This window comes from Carassius carassius, chromosome 23 (genome assembly GCF_963082965.1).
Source record: "Carassius carassius chromosome 23, fCarCar2.1, whole genome shotgun sequence".
Taxonomy (NCBI): Eukaryota; Metazoa; Chordata; class Actinopteri; order Cypriniformes; family Cyprinidae; genus Carassius; species Carassius carassius.
The window spans coordinates 18,294,483-18,311,933 of record NC_081777.1 but is presented as its reverse complement, the minus strand read 5'-3'; the positions used below and the strand labels follow the sequence as shown (position 1 = coordinate 18,311,933).

General features: G+C 36.8%; 2 protein-coding genes across 2 annotated transcripts; both read left to right on the top strand.

Moving 5' to 3' along the window:
* Window positions 1–857: 857 nt before the first annotated feature.
* LOC132101135 (zinc finger protein 592-like) lies at window positions 858–11,116 on the top strand. The gene is made up of 8 exons (XM_059505851.1): window positions 858–3,046; window positions 3,855–4,033; window positions 4,159–4,332; window positions 4,426–4,570; window positions 9,948–10,223; window positions 10,293–10,405; window positions 10,497–10,638; window positions 10,712–11,116. Exons 1-8 carry the CDS (start codon window positions 860–862, stop codon window positions 11,114–11,116), a joined length of 3,621 nt encoding a protein of 1,206 aa, XP_059361834.1. The 5' UTR covers window positions 858–859.
* A 1,377-nt stretch (window positions 11,117–12,493) lies between these two features.
* Window positions 12,494–16,540, top strand: LOC132101418 (signal peptidase complex catalytic subunit SEC11A-like). The gene is made up of 6 exons (XM_059506358.1): window positions 12,494–12,681; window positions 13,070–13,179; window positions 14,028–14,177; window positions 14,628–14,747; window positions 16,050–16,107; window positions 16,188–16,540. Exons 1-6 carry the CDS (start codon window positions 12,631–12,633, stop codon window positions 16,236–16,238), a joined length of 540 nt encoding a protein of 179 aa, XP_059362341.1. The 5' UTR covers window positions 12,494–12,630; the 3' UTR covers window positions 16,239–16,540.
* The last annotated feature ends 911 nt before the right edge of the window (window positions 16,541–17,451 follow it).

Genomic DNA, 17,451 nt, shown 5'->3' with positions numbered 1-17,451 from the left:
CTTTAACACCGCGTTTGGCTGTATACCCGCAGACTGTTCTATTATTACCGCAGGTTTGCGATGCAGAGCTGGGAAGCAAGCAGCTAGAGAAGCGCGCAACCGACTGTACAGCTAACGCTTCTTTCGAAACGAACCGCTTAACTTTCTTCATAGATGCTCTCTCGTTTGTATTAACATGATAAAACGTATATAAAATGACATGTGGTGTGTAACCGGGTGAAGTAGTACTAATTTGACCGTGAGCAATGTTTTAAAGGGGTTTGTTAGCGTGGCGACGGTTTGTTTTCTCAGATAGCATTTGAGCTAACGCTAACTCTTTAACATCCTCGTACGAAAAAGCTTATAACTTTTGACGCCTGTAAAAAAAATTGTTATATCGGTCTAAAACAAATTCTCCGAGAATTTTCATGTGAAACCAATTTAGGCGAGGGTGACATGATATCTTAATTTGGCTGGCTAAAAAATAAAACAGGAGTGTAGTTGCCATATAGAGTATTGTAATGTTAAAGTACTTGGAATGGAGTCAAAGTTTACATAAGTCTTTGAGCTGGCTGGACCAGTACTATGGAAGGTCCTGGAAATGTCAGTGCAATACAGATGAAGGCGCACAACTGGATAACTGATGGATACCAAAAACTGCTGAGATGAATTAACCACGAAACAAATGGTGATTACACTTAAATTCAGTTTTTTTTTTTAGATATTTTGTAGATCCTGAATGTTAACTTAAGCTGTGATATGGTTTGATGCCTGTTAATTCTAGTATTTGTTTATTATTTTTACATTTATGTGGCCTGCATATATTTTGATTTATTCTCTTTACATATTATTACTTCAGGTTTTTCTACTGCCTCCAATCATGGGTGATATGAAGACCCCTGATTTTGATGATCTCTTGGCTGCCTTTGACATCCCTGATGCAACCAGTCTGGATGCCAAAGAGGCCATACATGGGAATCAAGATGAGGGAGAGGGACACCTGAAGAACACGGATATGTGTATGGATGCCACGGTTTTGATCCCTCACCCAGTGCCTACAACCGATGCCCCTGCTGTCAGTGTTATAGTAAAGAACACTAGCCGCCAGAACTCCTATGAAAATCTCGTGGAGAAGGAGAGTTCTCATTTGGGGCACCTTTTACAAAATGGGTTCAAGAGTTCAGCAGGCTCACTGGAGGCACATCCATCCAGCTATCCAAGGCTGGATAACTCTTCTGTCAATGGAGACTGCTCAAGACATTCCAAGGAAAAGATTCCTGTCCTCTACAAGAATGAAAAAGTTTCCTCTCTGTCAGCATCTATGCCTCAGTTCAGCCCTATATCCAGTCCAGAATCTGAAGACATTCATAGCAATGGAATCGATGACCGTCCAAAATCTGCAGAGGCCTCGTACTTCCCATCTGATTCACTCTTTACATCCTCTCCTCTTCCTGTTTTAGGCCATCATGGAAAACCAGATGCGTCCAGCTTGACATGCAATGAAAGACATCCTGGTTCAAAAGGTTTGGATGATCTTGGGTATGTTGGCTCACCTTTTCAAGAGGATACAGTTGAACAAATTTCTGAGACAAAAAGTGACAGCATCCAAGATTGTGAAACAAATCTGTATCCAACTCCTGAGATGAACATTTCTTCTTCCCGTCCATGTGTCAAAGCACACATTTCCAGATTGTCATCTTGCCTTGATGCATTAGCAGCCCTGAATGCTAAAAAGAATCCAGGTGGGCAAACTAATTTAAAGGACTTCCCAGTTACCCCAAAAGAGACCATGAAAATTAGTCCAAAAATAGCAATATCGCCAAGGAGCCCAAGAAGTCCTCTGGAGGTGGTGAAACGTTTCGCGAAACAGCCTGACAGCCCAATGAGTATATGCAGTGACAGCAGTGGTAAAGCATCTCCAGTTGTCACTGCTGGCTCGCCTCCAGCCATCCCACGAGTCAGAATAAAGACAATCAAAACCTCATCTGGAGAAATCAAACGCACCGTCACGAGCATATTGCCAGATTCTGAAACAGAAGATCTAACATCACTGTTTGGGTCATCGCCATCACAGTCCTCAGTTGAAGATGCCTTCTCGAAAACATTGCCTTTGTATCATTCAAATGATACTTTTTCAGAGGTCATTTTTGAAGATGGAAAGCAGGAAGCCTTAAAGACACCTTTAATGGGGAGCAAATCCAGCATGAAATCAGTGTGGAACTCTAAAAAACTTCAAACTCAAAATAATGTTCTTGCTCTAAAGACAACGCAAGGTGGCAGCAAGCAAAAGAAAGATGCTTCTGCTCAGATTGGCTCTTTTGCTAATACAAACTACTTACCGAAGGCATTACACTTAGCAAACTTAAATCTTGTGCCACATAGTGTAGCTGCCTCGGTTACAGCAAGATCTTCCACTAATAGACATGAGCCCTCTCATTTATCATCGTCAATGGTGTGCAGTTCTGTACCATTGGTGCATCAAGTTAAAAATGTGTCTCCAAACACACGAGCTGTTGTTCCAAATACTGCTGCTGGAACTTTAAACAGACTGTTGAATTACTCAAACCCAGTTCCAACATATGTTCCTGACCTGAGTCCACCACCAGGCACCAATATCAAGCTCCCACTACAAGGCTATTGCTGCCTAGAATGTGGAGACTCGTTCGGGCTGGAAAAGAGTCTTGCTTACCATTACAGCCGTAGGAGTGTGCATATTGAAGTCGCGTGCACCCACTGCTCCAAAACATTGGTGTTTTTTAACAAATGTGCTCTCCTGGCACACGCACGAGATCACAAGAACAAAGGCATGGTGATGCAGTGCACTCAATTGTTTATGAAGCCCATTGCTGTTGACCAGATGTTGGCGCCCACCAAGCCTAAGCAGTCTGTAAATCAGATACATTGTGGGAACACCACCTCAGAGTCGGCCAAAAGCCAAGTGGTATTGCCACTTTATCCTGACAAAGTTATTAAACATGGATTCAAATGTCTGGACTGTAATAAACAGATGTCAGACTACACGGCACTTGCGGGTCACTATCAGAGATCAACGGTGGCTGAGGGTCTGGTGAGTCAGATCAATGAACTACTGGAATCACAAAGCATAACTTGTCATGTAAAATTATTACAAAAGCGACAAATCATTGTTTTTATATAAGTCAAGTCAGTGACATGTTCTTTTGAGTATATTAAATACATTAAAAATGCAATTCACTCGTACAATGACTGCCACTTGTATTAAATTAAGACATTTTTGTGGTTACATAGAATGAAAAACACTTAATTGTATTTTGGCATAATATTTTATTACTATTTTTCTTCTCTTTTTTGATATGTGTTTTTTAACTAACTGCTTCACTTTCATATTATGTGAAAAAACTCTGTGCAACAAGTGTTATGCAGAAAAAAAGCATAGAAAGGACCCCATGATTGATAAGGTAAATAAGTCTATGAAAATATCAGACATTTTACATTTTTATGCAAGGCAAGATGAGTTCCGATGGGGTATGTGATCATTCTGGATTAATTATGTATTATTTAAAAAACTTTGAAGAAAAGTAACACTTTGTAATATAATTAAATATTTTATATAAAAGGATTAAATATACTTTAAACCTCATAAAAAGTATATATGTGTGTGTGTTAAATAATGTTTTTGAAAATAATGGTAATGGTAAAGTAAACCTATTTTGAAGGTGTCAGAAAGAAATGTAATCTTTTACTTGATGGGACATTGTACTATATAGAGAGAGTGTTTTTCAAAACTCTGAAAACAATGTAAATACAAAGAGTACATTTCTAAAAACTTGGCACGTGTTTTACTTTGATGAAGGAACTTTTCCTTGCATTCCTTGTGTTTGCTTTCTTCAATGCAGATGTGCAAGGTTTGCTCAGTGTTGCTACCCAACAAGTGCAGCTACAGGGCCCACCAGCGCATTCACTCACACAAATCTCCTTATTGCTGTCCTGAATGTGGGGCACTCAGTCGCTCAGTGGACATCCAGAAGCATGTGAAAGAGAATTGTCTCCACTATGCCCGTAGAATTGGGTACTCGTAAGTATTTTGAACTGTCACCTTGAACTCTGTCACCACAAATGAATGTCCTCTCTGAGACAATGAATATCTTTTGTGTTGTTTTCACACTGTCCCTCTTTCTGATGTGCTCAAATTTCTTTCAGGTGTCTGCATTGTGAAATGCTTTTCATGTCCTTGTCCATCTTGAAGAGTCACATTGAAGAGAAGCATTGTGAGGTCTTCTATAAGTGCACTAACTGTCCTGTAGCCTTCAGATCTTCTGATGGCTGTCTGATGCATGTAAAAAACAAGCATGGTGGCAGTGAACCCAGACATCAGTAAGTGCATCTATTGATCTGTAACACTGTAATTTCAGTCTTAATAAATTTTCCCTGAACTGTACTGAAGAGTTAGTTGTTTATTCTGTGCAGGGTGATCTACAAGTGTTCCTGTGAAACAGTCTTTAAGAGGAAGCAGTTGTTGTATCAACATTTTAATCATCGTATATGTGTGTTCAAGTGTCCAAATTGCACTTCATTCTTCCCAGAGAAACTACTTTTGGTGCATCATTTCAAGGTTTGTAACTGCTTGTAGTGCTGTTGGTCATTGCAGTGTGTAACTGACACAGTTTCTGTCATCTAGTGTAATTGGGAAAATAAAACTAATTGTAGCTTTAGTTTAGTTCAGACTAATAAAATGCTTACATGCACGTTAAAAGCATGATTTAAATCAGGCTAAAGCAAAAATATGTCGTCATGTATACTTCAGAGTCAAAGACCAGTAAAAACACTCTGTAGCTGGATTATAACTGTGCATGTAAACTTATTAAGGGAAAACTTCACTGAATAATGTGTATAGTATGTTAAGAAGTAACAGGTGTGAGATTATTCCATACATATTTTATACATAATGCTTCTGTCTGGCACTACAGGACATTTACTTTTAAGACATTTAGCAGATGCTCCTTAACAGCTTACAAAAAGTGCTTCATATGAGACTGTTGTGATCACCAGATGGTAAGCATATAATTAACATTATTAAGTTAAGTACTTCCTGTACGTAAGTAAGTAAGTGCTGTCCGGATAAATCTAATAATGTACATATACTGTATTTTCCGGAATATAAGTCACACATTTTCATCATCTGAAATGTGCTACATCTTTTATTTCAAAACATCTTATATAATGCAATTAGCGTCAAGCATGCAAAAACGTGCTAAACACACATTTGTATCCCAAATGTTTTTGTATAGCACATTTCCCACATGCTGGTAGTTGTAGTTTCACTTTTTTTCTGGAAAACACACTACAGTAAAACCTAGCAGAAATAAACAAGCCCATGCAAGATTCTTTTTTAAGTTAACCCAAGTATGTTTTTCTACATGAGATGCGTGAGTTTGTTTGCATGCTGGGAGGCACGTAGTAAAAGATGAGAGTATGTCACCTGCGGTGGGGTGCTTCCAAATGACAGATGGCAGTATGACACCAAGGTTCTTTGTTTTTTTTGTTTGTGGGTGGGGGCGTGATTGATTTGTCAATTACAATAACTTTTAACAAAATCATACAAAACTGTTCATTAACATGGGATATATGGTCTGTTTAGATAGCAGGGTAAACAAAATAAATGGAAAAGGAATTTTGTAGTATAATACTGTGGCAGATGAAAGTGCCAGGAGAGATTTTTGTTATCTTCTTGTAGTTGCATTGTGGAAACATTGAGGTCATTTACAGAGGTGGAAAGAGTACAAAAATATTCTACTCAGGTAAAAGTACCATTACATTAATGAAATTTTACTTAAGTACAGGTAAAAGTACCAGTCTAAAAATCTACTCAAGTAAAAGTAAAAAGTAGCTCATTTAAACTTTACTCAGAGTAAAAATTACTTAGTTACATTTTAACAGTTGGAGGGAGTCAAAATGGGACAGGCCAAGGGTGTCAAACTCAGTTCCTGGAGGGCCACAGTCCTGCACAGTTTAGATTTAACCCTAATTAAACACACCTGATCCAGCTAATCTAATCATTTAGGTTTATTTGAAAACTACATGATATGTGTGCTGGAGCAGGGTTAGAACTAAACTCTGCAGGGCTATGGAGTATAGGTATATTAATCTCAAACTAGTTGTTTTTAATTAAAGGAATCAGTTATTTAGAATAATAAAACATTTGGGCTGTTACCAGGCAAATCAGTATCAACAAACTCATCTTTTAATGCAGAGGAAATGCAGAAGATTCATTGGAAGTGGCATTTAGATGTATTACACTGTTTAGTGCAGGACAAGAATGCATTTAACCTGCAGTTACCAATGCATGAATAATGTTTTGATATACAAGACATAAAATGTTGAATACTCATTTGAAATGATAAGAAATTAATTATTTTAAAAAATCAAAAGATACTTTAAATGTGAAATTAAAATGGCCAGTATGTGTCAGCAAGTCACTGTTAATAAGTGAGTCATTGCGACTGAACCGAATCATTTAAACGGTTGATTCATTCAGGAACGAAACACTGTCACGTTGCTCAGAGACGCAAAACTGTGCTTTGGTGGCTGTGTTTGGAATTATTTTCTGTTGTAGAAATAGAGCTAAAAAGGCAATATGGTGTCTAAAACGCAAGTCTCTTAATTAACTTGTTTACTGAACTGTTATATATATGTATGTATATATTCATGATGATTTTTGGAGGAAACGATGGCATTCTTTGTGTGATTTTGATTTAATATATGAAATTATATAAATATGTGAATTTTCTGCCCCTATATCTTCAATTTTGTGATCATTCTAAATGCATTTTAGGAGACTGAATCACACAGTGAAAGAACGCACTATAAATGCGCGCGCACATCAATAAAACAAAAATAGCACACTCCTCACCACGGTCTTTTTAGCTAATTTGTGCAAAACCTCTTGCTAAAATGTCAATGCTTCATTTTAACCACCAATGCAACGATGCAATTATTTAGCTTACTTCTACATTCTTGCGCAGGGTTGATGTTTTGTCGAGATTTTATAAGCTGCTAGTTTGGTCATAGGCGTCGATTTCGGGGGGGACGGGGGGGACGTGTCCCCCCCAGATTTCGTCATGAGTCATTTTGTACCCACCACTTTTTTTTTTTTTTTAAACCTCGAGTTCTGCTGCTGCGCTGGCTACACGCTTTTCTGTTCATTAAAACTGCAACAACTGTAACATTGGGATACGTTCTAGGTTGGGGGAGGGGGAGTCATCGTGTCACTGTTATTATTTTCTCTATAGACGGTTTCAACGGCAACAACATAAACAAACGTTACTGCGCATGCGCGCTTTTGCGGACCTAACTTAACTTCCGGTAGACTTCCAAATAGAATCAATAACATCAGCCAAGTCCCTCTAGAGTAGATATTTTTTGATAACAAACAAAATATGTTTGCTGCATGGATCAGGCGGACTTAATGAGAATGCAAATCCATTCTTTGCCAATAGGAGATGTTTTAAAGCATAGACATAAAGCGCGAGAAATGGAGGTTTCCCCAGTAACAGCTGTAAACAAAGTACGCTCACACACGCTGCTTTATCAGGCATATAACATGCAAGTCTTCCTTCAGAAAAACAGCGATATAAAAAACACCTGTGCCTCGTTTTGATATTTAAACATATAAATGTAAGGGATTATTATTATTAAACGTGCAGTACATAACGTTACTCATGTTTATTCAGCGAAGCCTTTTTGAAAATCGATCAGTTTTAAAATTGTGGTGAGTTTCCAAAAATAAATAAATGTATGGGAAACACATGCCGCAGCACAACCACCTGAGCCCTCAGTCTACTCATCGCCTTGACTTTAACCGCGTTTGTAGAAGGCACTGCAGCCAGACCGATATACACAACACAGACCTGAAGTTAACTTAGGTCCAGGCGCATGCGCCCGATGAAACCGTCTATATGACTATCGCGCTTCTTTTTTTTAAAGAATGTTTTTCAAATGAGTTGACAGTTTGGAATGGACAGTGAACGAGCGGGAACGAGGCTACCTAGTCTTTGCTGGGATTGGCCAGAATTTCTGGCGAATGTATCCTAGACGAGCAAGTCATTTAGCCTTCATACAATATCACAAGGTTGCATCCTAGTGCCATGGACTATAACATATCAAAGTGATAACTTGTAGAACAAATGGATGTTGTTGTACACACAGCAAGGGTCTGCAGACCATTGACACAAAGGTAAGACGCGATAACTTATGTTTATTAAGATTTGCTGGTATTATGGCTAGGTCTTGTGCATTTGCACACAAGGGATCGGCTGTTTTAATTCTTCTCTTGCAATTAATGTTACGTTAGACTTCCTTAGCCACCAACTTAATTAGCTAGTTACGGTTTGCGTTCATACAGCAAGTGTTGGGGGAGATGATTGTTGAGTAGTCAGTATCTTGTTTAATTATTGCTTGAATCTATTGCTGAATTCTGAAATAGTTGTGATGATGATGATGATGATGATGATGAGGAATGGATCAAGTTTTAGTCAAAATGCCTGATGTAGATTGGATGGATGCATGTTGTTGTGAATTGAGAGCAGTCAGATCATGGTGTGATAGTCAATAGTGTTCATGTGCTACACGTATTTTTGCTTTTTCAATCTTGATAAAATTTGTAGTGCTGTTGTGTTGTGTGTAGTGTGTAGATACAAGTTGTGTGTAGATATGGTAAATTGTACTGGGAATTAAATCAAATTATTACATGGCTTGGTTGAATTCCACTGTAGAATGAAGTCTGTTATTTCTTGATAATAACACCGTTGCCATGAAAAACAGAGCGTTGGTATGGACGCGGCAGGATTCTAATCGTAGAGACGGATCTATTTTCTTTAGCGGAAGCAATACAATCGTGTTTAAATCAATAAACTCTTTTTTAAATCAATATTTTGTGTCAAATTATTGATTTATTTGGTGGGTAGCCATGTAATAAGCGGGATAATGTAGAGCGAGGCCCGATTTTGGGTTAGATTTTTTTCCCCGTTTTCAGTGGTTATAACAAAGCAACATGAAAGAGAAATTTGGTAATCATTGTTTAGGTACATTAAACCACGTCATGGCCATGTCATATTGTCAACATGGTACTTATATGATGATATGAAGCAGATTAGTGGGTCATATATCATATGTCTAATGCTTTGTACGGCTTTCTTCTTCATAAAACGAGTCGGACTTCATCACATTTTTGTATACATTTTTATTTATTTACATTAATAAGATACAGGACGTCTTTCAAAACATGACCTGCGCGAAAGAGAAAAAAAAATGCATCATTGTACCCACCACTTCTGAAAATGCACTTCTGAATGCGTCTCTGTCCCCACCACATTTCAAACCAAACTGACGCCCATGAGTTTGGTCTTCCTAGGCAAGTACAGCTTACACTGCATAATAGAGCATACATATGACCAGGGGTTCACTTCATTTCCTTCGAGTTCAACTTCAGAATATGACAGGGTTTCGTTTTCAGCGGTGTCTGCACCACTAACGCCTGTTTTGTCCGTCTGCATCTTTCTTGTGATTTTAGCGCAAGTTTGCCCTCCTGCCCATTATTTACTGACGTAGTTTCCAGGGAGCGATTTTTTTTCTTTTTTTTTTTACTCAGTAATTAATGTGTTTCAAAATGTAGCGAAGTACAATACTTCAAACAAAATATACTTAAGTAAAAGTAAAATTACAGATTTAAAAAATTACTTTAAAAAGTATTAGTACACAAAAAAGCTACTCAATTACAGTAACGCGAGTAAATGTAATTCGTTACTTTCCACCTCTGGATTTATTTTTGAATCTGCCACCGCTATTTCCTATGCCATTGTACTGCCACAGCACTAGAGATGACTCATCTCAACAGGGCTGACCTAAGGATCAAGTGTTGTATTGTATTACTCAGATATTGAAAAAATTGTTCATATTTAAAATGTGAAATAAATAGTCTTTTTTATCTGCAGACTGTTCATGGTGGAGTTTTCAGAGGTGAAGCAGAACAAAGCCCCAAAAAGACAGAGACATCAACTTTGTCCGACAAAATGTCACCACAAAACCTCCAACCAAGGTTGACCAAACCAGCTAATGAGGCCTGCATGAAGGGAAGAGAGAGTTTTGCTGCACAGAACTCAAGTGCTGGAGTTAGTCTGAAGAACGCTGGTTGGACCTGTGGAGAGTGCCTCCTGTGGGTCTCTGACAGAGAGACCTATGTCAATCACATGAAGACCAGCCATGGCAAGGTGAGATACTTTGCAGTGCATGTAGGCATGTAGTAAATCTTCACATATGAACATGCCTGTGTTTTGCAGTTGGTAAAAAGGCATCCATGTCGACTATGTGAAATGTCCTTCAATTCACCCTTGAGTCTTAAACGACACCTTCGCAGTGACCACGATGGGAGAAAGAAAGTTAACACATGCTGGTAAAATCCCTATACTGTAGAACTAAAAAATAAATTTGATATTCAAAGAAGATTCATTAACTTTGTGTTGTTTCAATTAAAACTCCTGAAGGTACTGCACAACTGAGAGGATGTCATTCACTAAACACTCAATGCTGAAGAAACACATCAGCTTGATGCATGGAATCAAGAACCCAGATTTCAAGCAGATGGCAAAGCTAGCATCTCAGGAAGTGGTCAAACCCACAAGCGAGGTAATCACAAATGCTTATTTTATTTATTTTGTACTTCAAGTACAGCATATGCATCTGCATATTTCTCTTTCAGAAACGGAAAAGAAGAGCAGAGGGGGCTCATGGAGCAGCAGGAAACAAGGAATCATCATGCAGCATCCCTGGCAAGCGACTTAAGCCACTTTATCGCTGTGCCAAATGTGGCTTTACCTCTGAAGACAAGGTCCAGTTTCAGGAGCACTTACCTCAACACAGAACCGACAGTGACGCACCCCAGTGCCAGCACTGCGGCCTTTGTTTCACCTCTCAGTTAGCACTCAGCAGACACATCATTATTGTACACAAGGTCAAAGAACCGGAGAAGCGTGAGGACTTTATCAATGCGGACACGGGGACAGGACAAAAACACTCATCAGACTTGAGCGATGAAACCACACCTCTTTCAGGAAAAAAGACTGGCCTTTCCACAGAGGACGAGCAAAGCAAACAGGCGTCATAAACTAGTGGATTTGAGGGAGAAAAGGCCTGAACAGAAGAAAGGACTCCTAAAGGAAAGCTGCTAATCAACATAATTGCAATTACAATATGTAGCTGATAAATGTGGTACTGCAAACAAACATGTTGCCTTACAGTGAAATACTATATCTCATGTCATTAATCAAATATATGAAATAATGTTTAAAACAGACACTCATTCAGAGTTTTATTGCATTATTTGGATTAATTTAACTGTTAAATTCATGCAATTGTCACTTTTTACTGCTTGTCCATCCAATGTATGTGGATAATCATAATTTATTTTTGGGTAATGCCAAAGCATCAGGTCAGTGTGTTGCAATGTTTCGCTACAGAACAAATGTATGTTTTTGTTCATGTACCATGTCAAACCTGTCTTGGGTACATTACAATGCAGGAAATGTTGTGTATGTTACTTAATGTAGCCATAAGTGAGACAGTCATGTTATCTTTTGGCTGTTTTCAGGGTCACCAAAAATGCTGAAGAATTTAGTACCTTTGATGGTCAATCTTTAGTGGTGCTTATGCTGTGCTGGTGTCGAAGGAAGGGCATGTCTGATGTTTATTTTATATTTATTAGGTTGCGTGCTTGTATTACAAACTAAAGATCTGTAACTGTATTGCTACGATGGAGATTACGTTATTCTAAAAGGTATTCACTTAAACCCAGGTATCTGCACTCAGAGAAAATATATTTTCATATTCATTTCATGCAGATTACTAGTTTAAATCACGTTTGTATTCAATGAGCCATTCTTACAATCAAATTTAGCACTTTTGTAAATGCTTGTATGGAGAAAAAAAATGCATATTAAAGACATCAGAGTCTCAACTTTACAGTTTGTGTTATCAGCAGATGTTTAATGTTTTGGTGGCCTTTAAAAATACAAATATTACTATTGTTTTTGTAATTTCTTCGTTATTCCACCGGTAATGTTTCATATTAAACCTTTATGTCTGAGACGTTTAAATCTGCAATGAGACGATTTTCTTAGTGTAGCAAAATTCCTCAAAATTATTTATTTAAATGAATCTCTGGATAGGTCATTTTATTTATTTTTTGAGTCAGGTGCTGTACGGGTACATACCTTAAATTCTTGGCTACAAAAGGCTGCTATTGTCTAGGAAAGATTTAACACACACTGACTGACCTTTTGTGACAACATGCCTCACTAGCAGCCTGGGAATGTTTTATTGTGTTTACTTGTTTACCGAACGGCAGTTACAAGATAAATTTAATTTTAGTTTGTTGAACAGAATTAATATAACTCAAGAGCCATCTATTCCATCCACTCAGCTCTCACGAAAAAAAAGAAACGACAATCTATCACCTTTCATAGGGTTTTTCTTCCTCTTTTTTTACCGGAAGTAACTAAACCAGAAGAGTCGCCGCGTATCCGCTAACTACAGCAGTGGCGGAGAAATATTTGCAACAAAATCTCAATTTTGCAATTGTTTTAATAGACTTTTGTCAAACATATTTAATCTACAGACAAAATGTTATCATTTGACTTCCTCGACGATGTCCGGCGAATGAATAAGCGGCAGGTGTGTATTTATTTAGCCAGTTAGCTCGGCGCTTCCTCTGCTTACTACACGTCAGCTTCAACGGCAGTGGCTTTAACGTTTTTACATATTAGTGCTCTATTAGTTCTCTTTGTTGCGAGTTATAGAGATGAAATATGCTTGAAATTATTACATATTTTTTATTAAGTGGGTGTGAAAAAGGAAGGCATCCTTTTACAACAACAGATGCTGTCCTGTTATTCTATTCTCTTCATTTATCTATTACAGTAACGTGTATTTCACTTTAAGCCGTTGCACTACAAGATACCAGTCATCATCTTTACTTGAAACACATACTTTCGCTAGGAAATGTAATCAAACTGGGAGCCAAAGAAAAGCCATCTGATGTTTTGCACCTCGTGTTTTTCAGCTTTACTATCAGGTGCTGAATTTTGGCATGATTGTATCTTCAGCTTTGATGATCTGGAAAGGCTTAATGGTTGTAACTGGGAGTGAAAGTCCGATTGTGGTTGTTCTCAGGTAATATGGTCATATTTTTTGCAGCATGCTTTTACATGATGCTGTGTTCCCATTGTCAAATTAAATTCTTAAAATATGAGTGACTTCTAGTACTGTTGTAGTGCACTGTACTTATATTAACAGAGCAATTAAGCTCCTGCTTAACTGTAGAAACCGGACAAGTCATAATATAGAAGTGAGTGTTATCCAGAAATCACAAAACATACTGGAAAAGTGAATGCAAATGTATGGAAACCCTGATCATGTGTTATGGATTGGTGCACTCACTGTAAGAAAATATGCAGAAAAACAAAAAAAAGTACTGGTTTCTTCCAGGACATTATCTGTTAAAATTATAATAATAATAAAAAATATAACAAATGCCATGCTGAAATACAGGTAAAACACCTTTGAATAATTCCATCATTTTAACATTAGGCCCTATTTTTATAGACTTTTTTTTTTCAAAAATAAAACCCACTGTGATATTTGAAAGTTAATTGAGGCATAGATCAGTGAAGTGTAATTATTAATAAAGCAATGATGAACAATGATTAATTGCATTTAATCACATCCCAAAAAATGTGTACTGTGTATATTTATTATTTGCACATGCATGCATGTATATATTTAATAAAAATTTATATATAATATTTATACATATATATATATATATATATATATATATATATATATATATATATAAATATATACATGTAAATATTTTCAAAATTAATACTGTATGTTTGTTTATACATATACAGTACACGCACACATATATAAACGCAAACTTTTATTTTAGATGGAATTAATCACAATTAATCGTAATTGTTGCCCAGCACTAATTATTAATGTCATTATGATTGTAGTGGAAGCATGGAGCCTGCATTCCACAGAGGAGACCTTCTCTTTCTCACAAATCGTGTTGAAGATCCAATCAGAGTGGGAGAGATTGTTGTGTTCAGGATCGAGGGAAGAGAAATTCCCATTGTACACAGAGTCCTAAAAATTCATGAAAAGTAAGTATAGTATACTTACAAGATCACAATGCACGTTTTCCCAAATAAGAGTGTTCATGCATTACTTTATCACCGTAGCTTGGGATGAAAATATTAAAGGTACAGTTAGCAATTTCAAGGAAACCCAGTTGAAAGTGGATTGGACTGAGCATCAAAACACACTTCTAGCCAGTCACCAGTAAGGGGCGTGTCCAATCATGATAGGGGAGTTGCCTGTGCTCCATAGCATGTTTGTGAATTTGGGGGTGGAGCTATCAAGAGAGGTGATTTCAAATATCAACAGTGTTTCAATCAATATATATCAATATCAATCCCCTACTGCACCAGTAACTGAGATGGCGTGCTTGTTTTTAACTAGGTTAGAGCTGTGTGTATTAGTATTAAGTGCCACTTGTGATTTTTCTAATTTTACTGTCTCCTTCCAATAACGTTGATCCCTACTAATTTCAGAGAAAACGGTGATATCAAGTTTTTGACGAAAGGTGACAATAATTCTGTGGATGACAGAGGCCTTTACAAGCAAGGACAGCACTGGTTGGAGAAGAAAGACGTGGTGGGAAGAGCAAGAGGGTAAGAATCCCTAGTCACTGGTGTTGGTTCTGGGATTTTTTTTGTTTTTGTTTAGTTTCTTACCATAGAGATTAAAAAAAAAAAAAAAACACCTTTTGTTAAAGTATTTTAAGCCATAAACTGAACCAAGCACCTGCGAGTTAAATCACAACATTACCAACTACCAAAAACATATTTGAAAATTGGAAAAAAAGCAAGCTATAGTGAGGGCTACGAATGACAATCGGTTTAAAAACGATGGTGAAATATTAAACTATTGACTTAAATTTGCTTAAATCTATAAATACAATATAGTTTAACTTGGGAGTGTAGGGAGGTCATTCGTGGTGCTTTATGGAAGTGCCAGTTCACAACTCTCTGATTGGTGGGATTTTCTGCACAGCATCATGGGCAATGTAGTCTTTCATTAAGAATTTCAATATTTAAAATAAGTAGGGCTGGGCAAGTTCATGCATTATTATTGCGTTAACGCATTAATTAACGCCGACAATTATTTTATTGCGCATTAAGTTTTATTTTATTTCATGATCATCATTATTATTATTAAATATTATTATTATTTTGAAAGTTCGTTGATGTATATCTTCAAGATGAAACTTTTTTTTTTGTAGAAGCATTTTTTAAATTTAAACTAAATGTAAAAAAAACACAGTGACATACATTTTTATTTAAATATAATGGGCAATATATCGCATCGCCAAAAATGACTGAGGTCATGTACATATATTGCGCTTTAAGTTGATATATTGATTATAGTGACATTCCTAGGCTAAGCATCACCATTACAAACCACTGTTCACTGTCATTTTCAAATGTGCTTGGCCACAGATAGGATTCCTTCGTGTGAGGACTAATGTTTAAGATTTACAATAATATTTTAACTGCTACAATGTAAAAGAAAAACAAATAACACCTTATTTGTTTAAAGTGTTTACAAACCAAATGTTTCTGCACTTTTGCTCATATAGCAGTACTTTTAAATGGAAAAAGTGTGCAATACATTACTTGTGAATTCATTATTGAATTTTGTGTATAACAGTGCTATTAATCGCAGAAAAACCATGCGATTAATCGTGATTTAAAAATGTTATCGTTGATGACTTCAACAATAGCATACTGTATACCATTAATCAACAACCTCATAACTCACAACAGATTTGCCTTTAAAGATTTATAAGTCATCAGTTTCCCTATGGAGTAAGTTTTACTTCCAGAAGCCAAGCGTTGCATTCGAATGTTTTATTCCATGTCATACATTGCTTTGCTCATCATGTATTTCTACTCACGCTTCCTCTATGACAGGTTTGTGCCTTACATCGGAATTGTCACAATTTTGATGAATGACTACCCCAAATTTAAGGTATTTAAAGTATCATGTTTAATTGATGAATTGTTGTTACATTGGACTTGTTCTAACAGTTGTTCTTTGTTTCCTGACAGTATGCTGTACTGTGTTTGCTCGGGCTCTTTGTTTTGGTACACAGAGAGTGAAGAATTTTAAGAGTAACGCCGTCAGGGAACACACGTCCCTCATGTGACCAGTTTTTTATGGTGGTTTTTTGTGAACATCCTGCACTTGCTCTTAGAGACAAAGGTCATATTTCATTTTCTCTGTTTAATGACAGTGCATACACAAGAACTACAGGAAGAATTTGTATTTGTTCATTTTCCATGTCATGCTGAATTCAGTTTTTGGTTGATCTGACTTTACAGCCGTACCACCATATGTCAAGATTTAACTTTCTTAAAGGCTAAATTTTGTATTGAATAAAACTGTTGAACCAAATTTAAAAGTGTGTTGCTTTATAAATTAATTCATTCTTGTTTGTTCTCTTAAATTCTTATGTAAAATGTTTGTATAAACGACCAAATTTTGCTAAATTGCAACGTCTATTCGCAACATATAATCATTGCAGTTAATAGTGTCCACCATCTGTTTGATTGTGTAATTTACTGCATGATTCTTACATTTCTGCCAGAGGTGGAAAGTAACGAATTACATTTACTCGCGTTACTGTAATTGAGTAGCTTTTTTGTGTACTAATACTTTTTAAAGTAATTTTTTAAATCTGTAATTTTGCTTTTACTTAAGTATATTTTGTTTGAAGTATTGTACTTCGCTACATTTTGAAACACATTAATTACTGAGTAAAAAAAAAAAAAAAAAAAAAATCGCTCCCTGGAAACTACGTCAGTAAATAATGGGCAGGAGGGCAAACTGGCGCTACAATCACGAGAAAGATGCAGACGGACAAAACAGGCGTTAGTGGTGCAGACACCGCTGAAAACGAAACCCCGTCATATTCTGCAGTTGAACTCGAAGGAAATGAAGTGAACCCATGGCCATATGTATGCTCTATTATGCAGTGTAAGCTGTACTTGCCTAGGAAGACCAAACTAGCAGCTTATAAAATCTCGACAAAACATCAACCCTGCGCAAGAATTTAGAGGTAAGCTAAATAATTGCATCGTTGCATTGGTGGTTGAAATGAAGCTTTGACATATTAGCAAGAGGTTTTGCACAAATTAGCCAAAAAGACAGTGGTGAGGAGTGTGCTATTTTTGTTTTAATGATGTGCGCGCGCATTTATAGTGCGTTCTTTCACTGTGTGATTCAGTCTCCTAAAATGCATTTAGAATGATCACAAAATTGAAGATATAGGGGCAGAAAATTCACATAATTACATAATTTCATATATTAAAT

Coding starts and splice junctions, on each gene's coding strand:
- LOC132101135 (XM_059505851.1), top strand. CDS start 860: ATGGGTGATATGAAGACCCCTGATTTTGATGATCTCTTGGCTGCCTTT. Junction 10,406..10,496: donor AAGAAAGTTAACACATGCTG/GTAAAATCCCTA, acceptor AAACTCCTGAAG/GTACTGCACAACTGAGAGGA. Junction 10,639..10,711: donor TGGTCAAACCCACAAGCGAG/GTAATCACAAAT, acceptor TTTCTCTTTCAG/AAACGGAAAAGAAGAGCAGA.
- LOC132101418 (XM_059506358.1), top strand. CDS start 12,631: ATGTTATCATTTGACTTCCTCGACGATGTCCGGCGAATGAATAAGCGG. Junction 12,682..13,069: donor GGCGAATGAATAAGCGGCAG/GTGTGTATTTAT, acceptor CGTGTTTTTCAG/CTTTACTATCAGGTGCTGAA. Junction 13,180..14,027: donor CCGATTGTGGTTGTTCTCAG/GTAATATGGTCA, acceptor TTATGATTGTAG/TGGAAGCATGGAGCCTGCAT.